Source organism: Sorex fumeus, unplaced genomic scaffold (genome assembly GCF_029834395.1).
Source record: "Sorex fumeus unplaced genomic scaffold, SorFum_2.1 ptg000122l, whole genome shotgun sequence".
NCBI lineage: Eukaryota > Metazoa > Chordata > Mammalia > Eulipotyphla > Soricidae > Sorex > Sorex fumeus.
This window is the reverse complement of record NW_026606179.1, coordinates 50,065,596-50,080,398: the sequence shown is the minus strand read 5'-3', so window position 1 is coordinate 50,080,398 and position 14,803 is coordinate 50,065,596. Positions and strand designations below refer to the sequence as shown.

The 14,803-nt window shown below is 44.7% G+C and overlaps 1 protein-coding gene across 2 annotated transcripts in view; it reads right to left on the bottom strand.

Moving 5' to 3' along the window:
* The window catches only part of NFATC3 (nuclear factor of activated T cells 3), a 91,640-nt gene extending 76,837 nt beyond the window's left edge, over positions 1-14,803 (bottom strand). For both annotated transcript variants that reach the window (XM_056136285.1, XM_056136286.1), the window contains exon 1: positions 14,610-14,803. In XM_056136285.1, coding sequence (XP_055992260.1) covers positions 14,610-14,712 — 103 coding nt within the window. In that variant the 5' untranslated portion in view covers positions 14,713-14,803. The remainder of the gene's footprint in view (positions 1-14,609) is intronic.

Below are 14,803 nucleotides of genomic sequence, written 5' to 3'. Positions count from 1 at the left end.
GAGCATCGGGGTATGAGGCCAAAAAGAAGGTCTACCTTGTTCTGTATCATGATCAGGAAAGGTTTCAAAGTTTTCATTATGGAAGTTCCCAATATAGAGAACATAGTATGGATCCACAAATATGTCATCTAACGACTACAATTTCCAAATGTCAGTTTTCCCCAGAATGTCCTGTTTTTGGTTCTTGTTTTTGTTTTTTGAAGTAAAACAGATTTTGAGGTTTTTGAAAGGGGAAGAGAGAGTAGAGAGTAACACGCTCAAGAGAGCACAGGCTTCTACAAGGGTGGAGAGAACCCCTACACACATCCCAGCATTAGATATGAAGGCATGAAAGTACACATCTCAAGAGGGGAGATGCGGGCCCTACATGTGCTCAGACATGTGGTTACAAGCAGCAAATGAGCTCGGGCAGCAGACGCACCTGAATGCCCTGTTTATCAAGCAATCTTTATTAAAAGTGAAAAGTGGTTTTTTTTAATGTTGATAACAGAAGCTCAAGTTTCCTAATATGGACATTTCTCAAAAAACTAGAAATTGAGCTCCTGTTTGACCCAGCAATACCACTTCTGGGAATATACCCTGGGGGCCCAAAAACACACAGCAGAAACACCATCTGTACTCCTATGTTCACTGCATAGCCAGAATCTGGAAACAACCTGAGTGCCCAAGAATAGACGAAAGGATAAAGAAACTATGGCACATCTTCACAATGGAATACTATGCAGCTGTTAAGAAAAATGAAGTCATGAAATCTGCCTATAATTGGATGGACATGGAGAGTATCATCCTGAGTGAAATGAGTCAGAAGGAGAGGGACAGATATAGAATGAATGCATTCATTTGTGTGTGTACATATATATATGACATATTTAATATGCCAAAAACAGCAACAAGTCTCGCAATTTGTTGTGAGACATTACTGGTGCCTGCTCGAGCAAATCGATGAACAACGAGAGGACAGTGCAGTGCAGTGCTATATATAGTCACTGTCACTGTCCTCCCATTGTTCATCGATCTGCTCGAGCGGGCCCAGTAACGTCTCCATCGTGAGACTTGTTACTGTGTTTGGCATATCAAATTCATCACGGGTAGCTTGCCAGGCTTTGCTGTGCGAGCGAGATACTCTAGGTAGCTTGCCGGGCTCTCCAAGAGGGGTGGAGGAATCGAACTCGGGTCGGCCATGTTGGCTACATACAGTACAAGACTAATATCCGTGGCCAGGGAAAACAGGGGTCAGCAGGACTGGTCAATGGTTGGAATTAACCACAAGTGTGTGTGGGGCTCAGGGTAGGTAAGATAGAGAAAAGACCAGTAGGACTATAATATCTGGGAATGATCACACTGGACAAGATCTGAGGGTTAAAAGTAGGTAAAGGGATATTCTTGATAACCTTTCAGTATCAATATTGCAGACCACAATGCCCAAAAGGAGAGAGAGAGACAGAGAGACAGAGAGAGAGACAGAGAGGGAGGAAAAGCACCTGCCATAGAGACAGGCAGGGGGTGGCGAGTGATGGGAGGGAACCGGGGGACACTGGTGCTGGGAAATGTACACTGGTGGAGGGATGTGTGTTGAAATACTGTATGACTGAAATCCAATCATGAACAGCTTTTTAAGGATGTATCTCACAGTGATTCAATAAAAAAGATTTTTAAAAAAGCAAGTTTCCTTAAAACACTTATGTTACAATAAAAATTTTAAAAGAGGGGCCAGAGAAATAGTGCAGAGCTTCCAGCACTTGCTGTTCGTGAGGCTGATGCCAGTTCAATCCTCAGCACTCCGTATGGTCCCTCAAACAATGCCAGGGGTGATTCCTGAGCACAGAGTCATGAGTAAGCCCTGAGCATTAGCTGAGTGTGCCTCCTCCCCCAAATTTTTAAAGTAATACATAGGGTCAGAGATAGTACAGTGGATATAACACTTTCCTAGCAAGCAGCCAACTGCGGTTCAATTCACAGCACCACATATATGCAGCCAGGAGTGATCCCTGAGCTCAAAGAGCCAGAAGTAAGTCCTGAATACCAATGAATATGGCTAAAAGCCAGGGAGAGGGTTGGGGGGACTAACATTTTGGGCCCAGCAAGATGGTACACCTCAGTGCTTGCCATGCATGTGGCAAATTCCAGTCAGATATCCAGCACTGCATGGTGCCCCAAACACTGCTAGAAGCAACTCCAAAAAATGGAGCCTGCAAGCACCACCAGATATGACCAAAATCCCCAAACAAAAAGAGTAACATAAAATTTTCTACATTTCCTCAAAAATGGCAAGATTAAGGTTCAGGAAAGAGCTCAACAGACTGAACTCATGGTTTGTATGTGGGAGGAATGGGTTCAAGCCAAGCCCCTGAATACACACCCTAACCCTTCTCCGCCATATTGTCTCCTAAGCACCACCAGGAACAACTCGAGTACTGCCAGGTGTAACCCACAAAAACTTTTAAAATTTTTTACTATGGAAGTGTTTTAACATATTAAATATATAAACTATTATAATGAACTCCCATATACACATCATCTAGCTTCAAATATTATTTTTTTCGGGCCTTGCCAGCAGAAGAACCAGGATGCTTGGAGAGGCCATGTAGTCCATGGCCTCCAGGCCTCATTCACGCCAGGTATTTACTTGAGTCTTTTAAACTATCTCCCCAGCCCAAAAGACTCTTTTCTAAGATTGGGGGGGAGGATGGTGCTCAGGGGTCCATGCATAGCCAGGGTTCGAGACTATAAGTCATACACTACAGTCCTTGGCACCATCTCCCTGCACATAACTCAACAACTTAATACCCTTGCTTTTATCCTGAATACCATTGTCAGTGCTATACTGAAAAATATTTACATCTAAATATAATTCATAAACTGTTAAATAACTGTTCTGGTCAGTTATTAACTTCTTAGAAAAAATGCTTTTAGAAATACTTTTGACACAAACTAACATTACTTAATAAAATTGGAAAAGGATAAATCTAAAATTAACTAATTTCAGAATTCATATAGTCCTAATTTTCTAATTAAAGTGTTTTTTAAAATCAATACAAAATTAAAAACAGGAATCTACCAAATATAAAAGCATTGAAAACTTATTTTAAAATATACTGAGCACATGCTTTGCATGCAGTAAGTTCGAATTTGATCATAGCTGGGTACTGCAAGCACCTCCACAGTGATACCTGGGATACAGAACCAGGCCAGCATCACTGGGTGGAATCCTAAAAATGACAAGTAAATTATAACACTAAAACTCTCACCTCAGCTGTAACATAAGACAATGAAACTACATTAAGTATAGAAGAATCCTGGAGTTACTTCTCCAGAGTACCTGTGTCTTTTCAGGCTTAATTAGAGCTACTATACCAATGACTATTTTATCTACCAAAACATAGATTCTACTTAATTCTTTGTTTTTTGAGTTTGGGTTTTCTGGTTTGTGTGGTTGCTTGATTTTTGGCTCTCAGGCAACAACCAGCAGTTCTCAGGGCTTACTCCTGGTTCTGCACTCAGGGATCACTCCTGATGGTCTCCAGGAATGGGTACCAGAAAATGAACCCAAGTAAGCCATTTGCAAAGAAAGCACCATACCCACAGTATAATCTCTCCAGCCTATCCTACTCGAATTCTACAGGTCGACTAGTTCCTTCCTTCCTTCCTTCCTTCCTTCCTTCCTTCCTTCCTTCCTTTCTTTTTCTTTCTTTCTTTTTTTTTTCTTTTTGGGTCATACCTGGCGATGCACAGGGTTTACTCCTGGCTCTGCAATCAAGAGTTACTCTTGGCGGTGCTCAGGGGACCATATGGGATGCTGGGAACCGAACCCGGGTCAGCTGCATGCAAGGCAAACGCCCTACCTCTCTTGTGCTATCTCTCCAGCCCCTCTTTTTCTTTCTTTCTTTTTTGTTTGTTTGTTTTTGATCCACACCCAGTGATGCTCAGGAGTTATTCTTGGCTTTCCACTCAGGAATTACTCCTGGTAGAGTACAGGGGACCAATGGGGTGCCAAGAATCGAACCCAGGTTGGCCATGTGCAAGGCAAGTGCCCTCCATTCCACTCCAGCCCTTCCAACTCTTTCTTCTCAAGTTTACCAAATTCCAGCGAACAGGTGAGAGTCATACAATTATAAAAATATTACCAAAAATGTTGAAGTATGTAGACTCATGCTACATTTGGGTTAAAATTATGGCTGTTAGAAAAGCTTGCTCCTGCTTGTGACTCTAAGTCTCCCTGAAAAAACTCACTCTTCTTAAATTCCACTGTTACTTGAACCTCATATGGCATGCCTGGGCAAATTTGATGACTTGGATTGTTTTAGAAGCAGGGCTTACTGCCAAGTCGGCTGTCTACTCCCCTGACCCACCAGGACAGCTTTAGACAACACCTCCCTTATTTATGTTACTGCTCTGAGCAGTCAAACTACCGCTTACTATCAAATGAGACTCAATCGACTCAGGTTTCCCATCTCTTAAGAGTAATGCTTCACTGTAATAATAAAGCTTCCTTACTCCACCTCTTATTTAAAGTAAAACATCGACACACTGAATCATCTACTACTCAATAATAAGGAATTTAAAGAACAGATTAAACTTCTTAGAACTATAACTTATCATCTTTCAAAGGTTTCCCTTTTAAATATCAACATTTTACGATTTTCTCGGAAGAAAAACTGAAAATCAACAACGGGAGGACAGTGACAGTGACAACATTTTCTTACCAAAAATGTTTTCATTAAAATGCCTCATTTAAAAAACAAAATGCAATAGCAGAACCTGTGATTCGCCTTCAAAATTACACATAATTTTAGTCAGTTTAGTTGCCACAGAAAGACAAGTCATAAATAAGATGATTCCACAACATAACATAAATTAGTACTTTAAATGTTTAAGGCTCTAAATTTACTAGACACCCCAAACTTTCTAGGTCATGTACATAATACCCAAGTTTTATTTTCCTATCATAATAAATTACTGTATTACTTCTGCTACTTAAGTAGAATATATCTCTTCAATATTGGCAAATTCGATTTGCTCGAGCGGGCACAGTAACGTCTCCATTGGAGACTTTGTTGTTACTGTGTTTGGCATATCGAATACGTCACGGGAAGCTTGCCAGGCTCTCCGAGAGGGTTGGAGGAATCAAACTCGGGTCGGCCATGTTGGCTGCGTGCAAGGCAAACGCCCTACCGCTGTGAGTCCGGCAAGCTACCGAGAGTTTCTCGCCCGCATGGCAGAGCCTGGCAAGCTCCCCGTGACGTATTCGATATGCCAAACACAGTAACAACAAAGTCTCCAATGGAGACGTTACTGGGCCCGCTCGAGCAAATCGACGAACAACGGGAGGGCCTTTACCTTTACCTTTACCTTAATATTGGCAAATAAGAAAAAAAAAAGCACAGGCAAAATATTGCTTTTACCATGATGAAGTATTTTTTGTTTTGTTTGTGGGGTACATTCAGTGGTGCTCTGGGTTTACTTCTGACTCTGCACTCAGGGATCATTCCTGGTGGTGCTCAGGGGACCACAGCAGATACCCAAGTCAAACCCAAGTCAGTTACATGTGAGGAAAGCACCTTACTTATTGTACTATCTTTCTAGTCCACAACGATTCTTTCTAGTCCACAACGATGAAGGGCTCGCTCTTTCTTTCTTTCTTTCTTTTTTTTTTGTGAGGGGTGGGATGGGGGGAAGTGACCACCACACCCAGAAATGCTCAGGGGTTACTCCTGGCCCTGCGCTCTGAAATTAGTCCTAGTGGTGCTTGAGGGACCATATGGGATGCAAGGCAAGCACCCTACCTGCTGTACTAACACTCAGGCCCCTAATCAAGTTTTAACAAAATGACTAAATTTTCTTTCTTGATTTCCCCCTCAACTTAGTAAAATACAATGGTGAATAATTTCCAACAAAAAATTTTACAAGTACTCCCAGGAGCATCATCTACCCCACCAAGAAAAGTACCAAACAAATAAAGTATTAAATTATTCTTCCATGCAAAATGGTGAAATGTGTATTAATGACCCAAATACCTAATAGAGTCTTGATAAACTCAAGTATAAAGAAATGGGTGGTATGAAAATACGGTTTTAGGGGGTATGGTGCCGCCAGCAGGTCAATCTGTAACTGTGAGGCGAGTGCATCAGCAGCCTGATGGCGCCTTCAGACTTCCAGATACCCAAAAACTGCCACTGTGCCTTTGGCCAGACCCCAAAAACTTGGGGCAAAGTTTACCAAGAAAATAAATGGCCAAAAGTTAGGTATGTGGAAAACACACCCACAAACCACCTCCGGCTCAGTTATATAATTGAAGGCATGGCCTCTCTGGTTCCTGATCAAACTGCTTATGGCCATGATCCCAAAGACTCAGAAACAAATCTCGAAACCCAACGGCTTTTGGCAGAACTGCATCCAGTCCCTGCAGTAGGTTATTGGCGCTGGGTCACCCCTGGTGGGAATAGGTTTTGTGCCTTGGCCTGTTCCCCCTGGCGGCCTGGTGGCTGCCATCCTCCAGAGGCCACTGGATAGTCAGGTTTCGGCCTGCAGTGATGAGACACACAAGGCCTTATGGGATGGGGGTAGAGCCAGCTTTTTCCTCCCCATCCCAAGGAGACCCCAAGTCACCGCCCATGAACGGCCTCTCTGGCTCCTTATCAAGCTGCTTAACGGCCATTATCCCAGAGGCTCAGAAACAAATCTCGAAACCCAGCAGCTTTTGGCAGAAATGCATCCAGACCACACAGTAGGTTACTGTTGCCAGGCCACCCCAAGGGGGAAAGGGTGCTGTCCCTCCACCTGCTCCCCTTTGGCAGCTCGGTGGCCGCCATCCTCCAAAGGCTATTGGACAGTCAGGTTTGGGCCCTCAGGGATGAGACACGCAGGGCCTCATGGGATGGGGATAGAGCCGGCCCTTTCCTCCTCATTCCAAAGAGACCCCGAGTCGCTGTCCACGAATGGCCTCTCTGGCTCCTGATCAAGCTGCTAAACAACCATGATACCAGAGACTCAGGAACAAATCTCAGAACCCAGCAGGTCTTAGCAGAAATCCCTACAGATTTAATTTGGAATTTCAAAATTGACATCATGTTATTCATAACCAGCAACAGAAAACAAATTGTCTACTGTTGCCTTTTTGGCAGGTCCAAGTGTTGGGGTAAAATCCCAAATAATAATGGTGGGTCAGGTGTCAAAATATTGAATGTAATCAAAGTAGAGAGAGAGTAATGTGGAGATAGGGGGAGGGTGTTGGATGGGGGTATACTGGGGTTTTTGGTGGTGGAGAATGGGCACTGGTGAAGGTACGATGCTTCACTGTAGAATGAAATGTACAATGTAGAACTCTTTCAAGACTTAAACCTGATAGCTTTGTAACTGCTCTCACAGTGATTCAATAAATAAAAGTATAAAAAATGAAGGAAAAAAAAGTAAGGTGGAGTCATGCCGAATTCAATCAGCCTAATCAGTGGCTGAATAAATAGCAGTACTCCTACATTAAAAAAAAAGAAAATATGGTTCAAAAGCAATCAAACCTCCTTCAGAATACCTGAAGAGCTACACAAACACACCATTACATTTCAACAAGAAATCATACAAGCAACTTCCCTTTTTCACATACAAATTTAAATATTCAATTATACCTACTTAGGTTAGTAAATCATCTTTCATGTCTTTCAAATCATCTTTCAGAGATAGTAAACCATCTTTCATATCAGTCAGTAGCACTGTCCTCCCGTTGTTCATCAATTTGCTCGAGTGGGCACCAGTAACGTCTCCATTGTGAGACTTGTTGTTACTGTTTTTGGCATATCAAATACGGCACATGGAGCTTGCCAGGCTCTGCCGTGCGGGCAGGATACTCTCGGTAGCTTGCCGGGCTCTCCGAGAGGGATGGAGGAATCAAATCCGGGTCAGCCACTTACAAGGCAAACGTCCTACCTGTTGTGCTATCACTCCAGCCCACCACTAGTAGCAGTAGCAGTACCAGTACTGCTGTAGCAGTACCAATCAGTAGCAACTTAATTAAAAATGTAGGAGCAAACCAGAGAGAGAGTATAATGGGTAAGGTGCTTGCTTGCCTTGCACACGGCCGGCCTGGGTTCAGTCCCTAGCATCCCATATTCACCACCAAAAGTGAGTGATTCCTGAGTACTGAACCAGGAGTTACCCCTGAGCATCACCAGGTGTCACCCCAAAACAAAAACCTGACCCTATTCAATCCCAGTACTGTATATGGTCCCCCAGACTCTACAAGTGATACCTAAGCACTGCCAATAGTAAGCTCTGAGCACCTCCAGATGTAGTCCAAAAGCAAAATAATTTAAATTAAAATTAACAAATAAAGATGGGTGCACTGGTGATGGGTATGGTGTTGCAATTATATGCATGAGAAAACATTATTAATACTGTAAGCCAAAGAACCTCAATCAAAAAATCAATAAAATAAAATTAACAAATAAAAATTGGTAGGTGAGATAGTACAAGGGTTAAGGAGCTTGCCTTGAATACAAATGATCCTTGTTTAACCCCCAGCACTACATAGTTCTCCAGCACCACCAGGAGCACCTCCAAGTAACAGAGCCAGAAGTAGCCCCTAAGCACTACCAGGTGTGGCCCCAAAACCAAATGTTTAATCAACAAAATAAAAAATAACAGTAGAGGTATCAGAACAATAGCACAGCAGGCAGGGCATTTGCCTTCCAAGATGTTCAATTCCCAGAATCCCATATGGTCCCCCATAATTACCAGGAGTAATTCCTAATTGCAGAGCCAGGAATAAGCCCAGAGTATCGCTGGTTGTGACCCAAGGAGAGAAAAAAAAGTAGATAATATACAGTATTGCCCACATTCCTCCACAGCAACTCTCTTCAGCAATAAAGGTAAAGGTAAAGGTAAAGGCCCTCCCGTTGATCGTCGATTTGCTCGAGCGGGCCCAGTAACGTCTCCATTGGAGACTTTGTTGTTACTGTGTCTGGCATATCGAATACTCTCGGTAGCTTGCCGGGCTCTCCGAGAGGGGCGGAGGAATCGAACTCGGGTCGGCCATGTTGGCCGCGTGTAAGGCGAACGCCCTACCAGCTGTGCTATCGCTCTCAATATTTAGTAATGAACATACCTTGAGAAATTTTGAATTTGAGAAAACTTATTAATATAATATCAAATTAGACAGTCAATCAAGACACTACAATAGAGTAATTCCCCCCACTTACTTTTTTTTTTTTGGTTTTTGGGTCACACCTGGTGATGCTCAGGGGTTACTCCTGGCTCTGTGCTCAGGAATTACTCCTGGAGGTGCTTGGGGGATCAAACGCAGTTTAGCCGCATGCAAGGAAGATGCCCTACCCGCTGTACTATCGCTCTGGCCCCAGAACTATGCCCCTTATAATGGCAAATGACACACATGTGAGGCATTAAACGTTGATTTTGGTTTGGTTTTGTTGGGGCCACACCTGGTATTGCTCAGGGATTGGCTACTCCCAACTTGGTTAAGGGGTGGCTCCCAAGAGTTGAATGCCTGGGATTGACCCTGGGCCTCATGTGGTGCCTGGGGTTGGCCCTAAGACTCATACATGCAAGACAAGTGCTCCAGTCCGTTGAGACATCTCTCCAACCCTAATACCAATTTTCTTTCATTTCATTTGGAGGGGAAGTGACACCTGGAGGTACTCAAGGGTCCATGCACTGCCAGGATAAAACCTATGAGCCCAGCCTAGAGCAATACTACAGGATTCAATCTCCAGAACCACAGTGGTCCCAAGCACAGTCAGTAGAGATCCCTGAGCACAGAGCCACGAGGAAGCCCTGAGCACAGTTGGGTGTAGCCCAAAACCAAAACCAAAACCAAACCAAACAAAAAAACCTGTGGGCTCCCACATAACAAAAGGCATTTATTTCTGAGGAATCTCCCTGGACCCTAAATAGCAACTTAAACTTTTCTGTTTACTATTAAAGTATGTTTTCATTTTAAAGCTAGGTATTAAGTAAAACAAAGTTTAAAAATGGCTTCTCCCAACCCCCACCCTGCTTACAAGGGATGCCAGACAGGGCTCAGCACTAAAATTATGGTTAAGACCTCACATTAGGTGCTTCCAAAATAACTGAATCATTTCAGACAGGTCCTTTCTCACAAAGGGCAAAGCTGTCATAATCACCCTGGTGATTACCTGCAGCACCAGGGCTAGAACTCACCTTGAGCTACTGAGCTATCCTCTGGGACCTCAATTTGGTGTTTGTTTTTTATTCGGGGGCCATATCCAACTATACTCAGGGTTTACTCCTGGCTCTGTGCTCAGGGATCACTCCTGATAAGGCTCAGAGACCATATGGGGTCTTGGGAATTGAACCCAGGATGACCACATGGCATGGCAAACATCTTAACCTGCTCTACTATCTTTAGCTAGCACCTTAATTTTTAACTGAGATGGGGAGGGTGAAGGCAGGGGGGACGGGAATCAAAAAAAACTAGTATAAGTTTTTTTCTGGCTGTTAGGGCCACATCCAGCTGCAGTATTCCCAGCGCAGTCCCTGGAGGTAGCTTCTGATGGTGCTCGGGGGACTATGCAGTTTGGGGGATTATACCTGGGCCTCCTATACTGTGGCTCAAGTGGCCAAGCACTTAACTGGCAGATACAAGCCTCTAGGTTCAATCCCTACTGCTGGGGTAGTGTTAGTTCCTCGTAGAGCCCCTATAAACAAAAATGAAAATTAGAAACCTAAAACTGAGCCTCCCACATGCAAAGCATGCTCAGTAACCTTTGAGCCTGCCCCTTCTCACGTTTTACTTTTCATTTTTTGTTTTTGGGTCATACCTGATGATGCTCAGGCATTATTTCTGGCTCTGCACTCAGGAATTATACCTGGCAGTGCTTGAAGGACCAGCCAGGGACTGACTCCAGGTCACACACATATCCTACCCGCTACACTCTCTCCAGGCCCCCCATTTTTTTTTAAAAAAAACAATAAAGCTAAAGACTCTAGGGATATTTTGTTTGTTTTGGTGGTAACAGGACTCAAACCCAGATCCTTACATATACACAGCAGGTGCTCCACCACTGAGCAACATCAGTTCAAATTACAATCCTAATTTTTCTTTTTTAAGCATTCTTTTGTTTTGTCTTGTTTCAAGGATCACTTCCAACAGTGTTTAGGTGCTAGTCCTGTTAGAGGTATATCCCTGCATTAGTGAGAGACCATGGAACACCAGAATTGAATTCAGGTCTACAGCACACAGAGCGATGTAGATTAAGCACTTGCCTTGCATGTGGTTGACCCAGGCTCCATCCCCTGAGCACCACCAGGAGTGATCCCCAAACTCAGAGACAGGAGTAAACCCTAGTTACAGCCAGGTGTGGGCCCCCCAAAAATTAATAATCAAGTTTTAAATAAGAAGTTACATGTCACAGCTGACAAGAGAGCTCAGAGAACTAATGCACATGTTTTGCATGGGGGAAACATGGGTTCAATTCCCAGCACAAGATTCCCAAAGCACTGGGTTGCCCCCCCCCCAAGAAATAAAATCCACAAATAATTCTGACATTATCAAGCACTTCTCAAATCATCTAATTTGTACTTAAAATAAGCTTGCTTAAGATACTCATTAAATTCGAAGCTAGAGAGATCGCACAGTGGGTAGGGTGCTTGCCTTGCATTTCAAACCCTAGACATCCCAAGTGATCCCCCAAAGACTTCCAGAAGTGATTCCAGAGTGCAGAGTCAGAAGTAAACCTCTGGGCCTAGTCAACACCCCGCCTCACCACCCCCCCCCAAAAAAAGGACATTCACTAAATTCAACTTCCTGGCTTACCCTTAATTTCCATCAAGCCTTTAGAGAAATAGAAAGCAAATACAGCCCAAAATTATCAGGACCTGCACTCTTATGGAAATGACCAAAGGCTAATGAACTAAAACACGTTCAAAATCAGCGAGCACTAACTTAAAACCCGAAGCAGTATTGATTCAATACTTCAACAGGTAATACACCTACTTATTGAAAGGCACTGTGCTAAGCACTGACAATGCAATTATAAACAAAATCTAGGTACTATCCCTGCCCTCATAAGAGCTTCCATTCCATGAGTGAAAAAGAACCAAAAATAAGTGCACACACTGATAAAATTCAATAGTGATCCAATAGCACGTTTTATCTACTATTATCGTAAAAAGCATAACCAACTTGTCTATTTCTTTGTGGGGCTTTTTGTTTTTGTTTGGTTTTTGAATCACACCCAGCAGTACTCAGGATTTTCTCCTGGCTCTGTGCTCAGGGATGATTGCTGGCAAGTCTCGGGAGACCATTGGTGATACCAGGGAACGAACCTGTGCAAGGCAAACACCCTACCCACTGTACTATTTTTCTAGCCCCCTAATTTGTCTAATTCCTTCAAACTACAGATTCATAACTATAAGCTCATTTTGTGAACAATCTTAGCTCTGAATATATAACATAATCTTCAACAGTATTTAAAAATTAATTGCTAGTTGTTCATAACAGCAAATGTTCACCAACTGATGAATGGGTAAATGCTGGGTTACATACATACACAATAAAAATTATTCAGTCACAGAAGAGTGAAGTGCTCATAACAAAATCATGTCCACCAAAAGAAGCCAAACACAAAGGTCACGTGCTGTATAACTGCATTTATATGAAATATACAAAAATGTAAATCCACGGAGAAAAGATCCCATATTAAAGAATGGAAAGCCAGGGACTGGGAGGAGAGGAAGGAAAAATATAGGGGGGTTTCCTTATGGGTAGTGAAAATATTTAAGAACTTGATAGAAATGTGGTTGCACAACATTGTAAATGCCCTAAATTCCATGGAATCACTCACTTTCAAAAGGTTTATCTGTATAGCATATTAATTAGAAAGCTTTTTTAAATTCACTCTTGGATATTTTAAGGTGGATTTATTAATAAACTTCAATTTTAACTGGGAATTTCAGTTGTAAATCAAGCTTCCAACATTAACTCCTTCTAAGTCTATTTTCATATCAAATGGTGGGGAATTCTTGGTTTCGTTTTGATGGCAAAAATAATTTCTTAAAAGCTATTCTCAGAGTCTCATAGTCTCTCCTTTAAATGTTATTCGACACTTAAATGTACATACAATTCCTTGCTACATGATGACATTCCTTTATTACTCATATATTTAGCCAGCATCTGCATTTATTACTAGTAAGCATATAATGTGCCCTAATCAAGCATATGCACAATAAAAGTTTGCAGACTTCATCAACTGTTTACTTCCTTATAACTCAATTTTTTTTTAAGTCCCAATCGCCTAAGTTCAACTTAATTGCTACCCTTTCAATAAATGCCACTTAATTTTTACTTGGAATTCAACAGGCACCACACACGGCCGCCTCACAGCTTAGTTACATGGGTCATGCGTCTGCCTCTCCCCTCATCTCCCAAGTTTTTTGAGAGGCATGGCATTCCTTTCGCATCCCTCATACGCGACCCAGACCCTACCAGCACCTTCCACATAACAAGTGCTCAAATGGTGTCAGCGGGATCGAAACAAACGCGGCCACCAAATAACGACTGTAAATTATTCATTATGGTAAAGAAGCCCTGGACCACATACACTGGCAAGACACGCACCCCGCGTTTGGAGGTATTTCGGTGCGCGCTGCAGAACAGTCTGCGGAACATCACTTAGGAACACGAAGCAATTCTCCGAACGCCCGGAGAGAAGAGCGAGGCATTCGCCTTCTCCATCGCCTTTCTGAAGTTCTCCTGCATATGTAATAGGGAAACTGAACTTGATGAACCCATGTATTCCAAACCAGGTCACCGGAGAGCTGCGCGTCCCCAGCCAGCCCGCTGCTATTTCCTGATTGGTCTGACCTCCACGCCTGTGATGGTGTCCAGCCCTCCGCTCCCCGGCCCGCTTCAAACATCTTCCGAGGCGAGCTCCTTCTCAAAATAAAAGCTGCTCTCCGCGAGCACTTTCAAGGGCAGTTACCAAGAGGCACCCACTTTGGGGTTTCTGAACTGCCCGCTTTGCTCCAAGAAAAGACCAAAAAAAAAAAAAAACACACAAGCCGGTCCTCGGCAAAGGGGCCCGTTAGAACGACGCTTCGAGTTCAATGTGGGCCACACACCGGCCCGCGTGGAAGTGACCGCGACAGCGCCGGCAGAGTCGATCGAACGCGACCCGTGCCGAACCGGAAAGCGGTCCTCACGCGTCGCCGACGCGCATCTCCGAAAACGCAGCTTTTAAAGCTCCCAGCAGGAGAGAGCCGGGGGGCTCGCACCTCCCGGCGGCCGACGATTCCTCCACACTCCGCCGGCCAGAGCCGCGACACGCTGACGCCCCTCCGGCAGCCGCCCGGCGCGCGGCCCCCTCCGGGACCCCCGGGGCGCCCACTGGCCACAAGGCGTCCCGGAGGCGAGTTGCCCACTAGTTGGTTTCCAGTCCAGCCCTGCCCCGCCGCCACTTCCACGTCGCTGGGTCCCCCGCGCCCTCGCAGGCCATTTAAATCCGCTCGCCACACAGCCGGTGGCACCCGGCACCCCCCCCCCCACCCCGCCACCAGCCCGGGACCCAGCGAGGGGGCGAGCTCGTGCGGGCAGGGCGAGGGACCGGCGCTCCGGGTCCGGCCCGGCCCGACCCGACACCCACCTGCAGGCCGCGAGCCCGGGGGCGGCGGCGCCGGCGCCCCGTCCTCGCCAAAGACGAGTTTGAAGTCGAGCTCGTCGTGGGCTCCACAGTTTGCAGTAGTCATCGGCGTGGCCCAAGGTGCTGCGGCTCCTCCTCAGGCGGCGGCAGCGACGACGGCAGCGGCGGCGGCGGCGGCGGCGGCGGCGGCGGCGGCG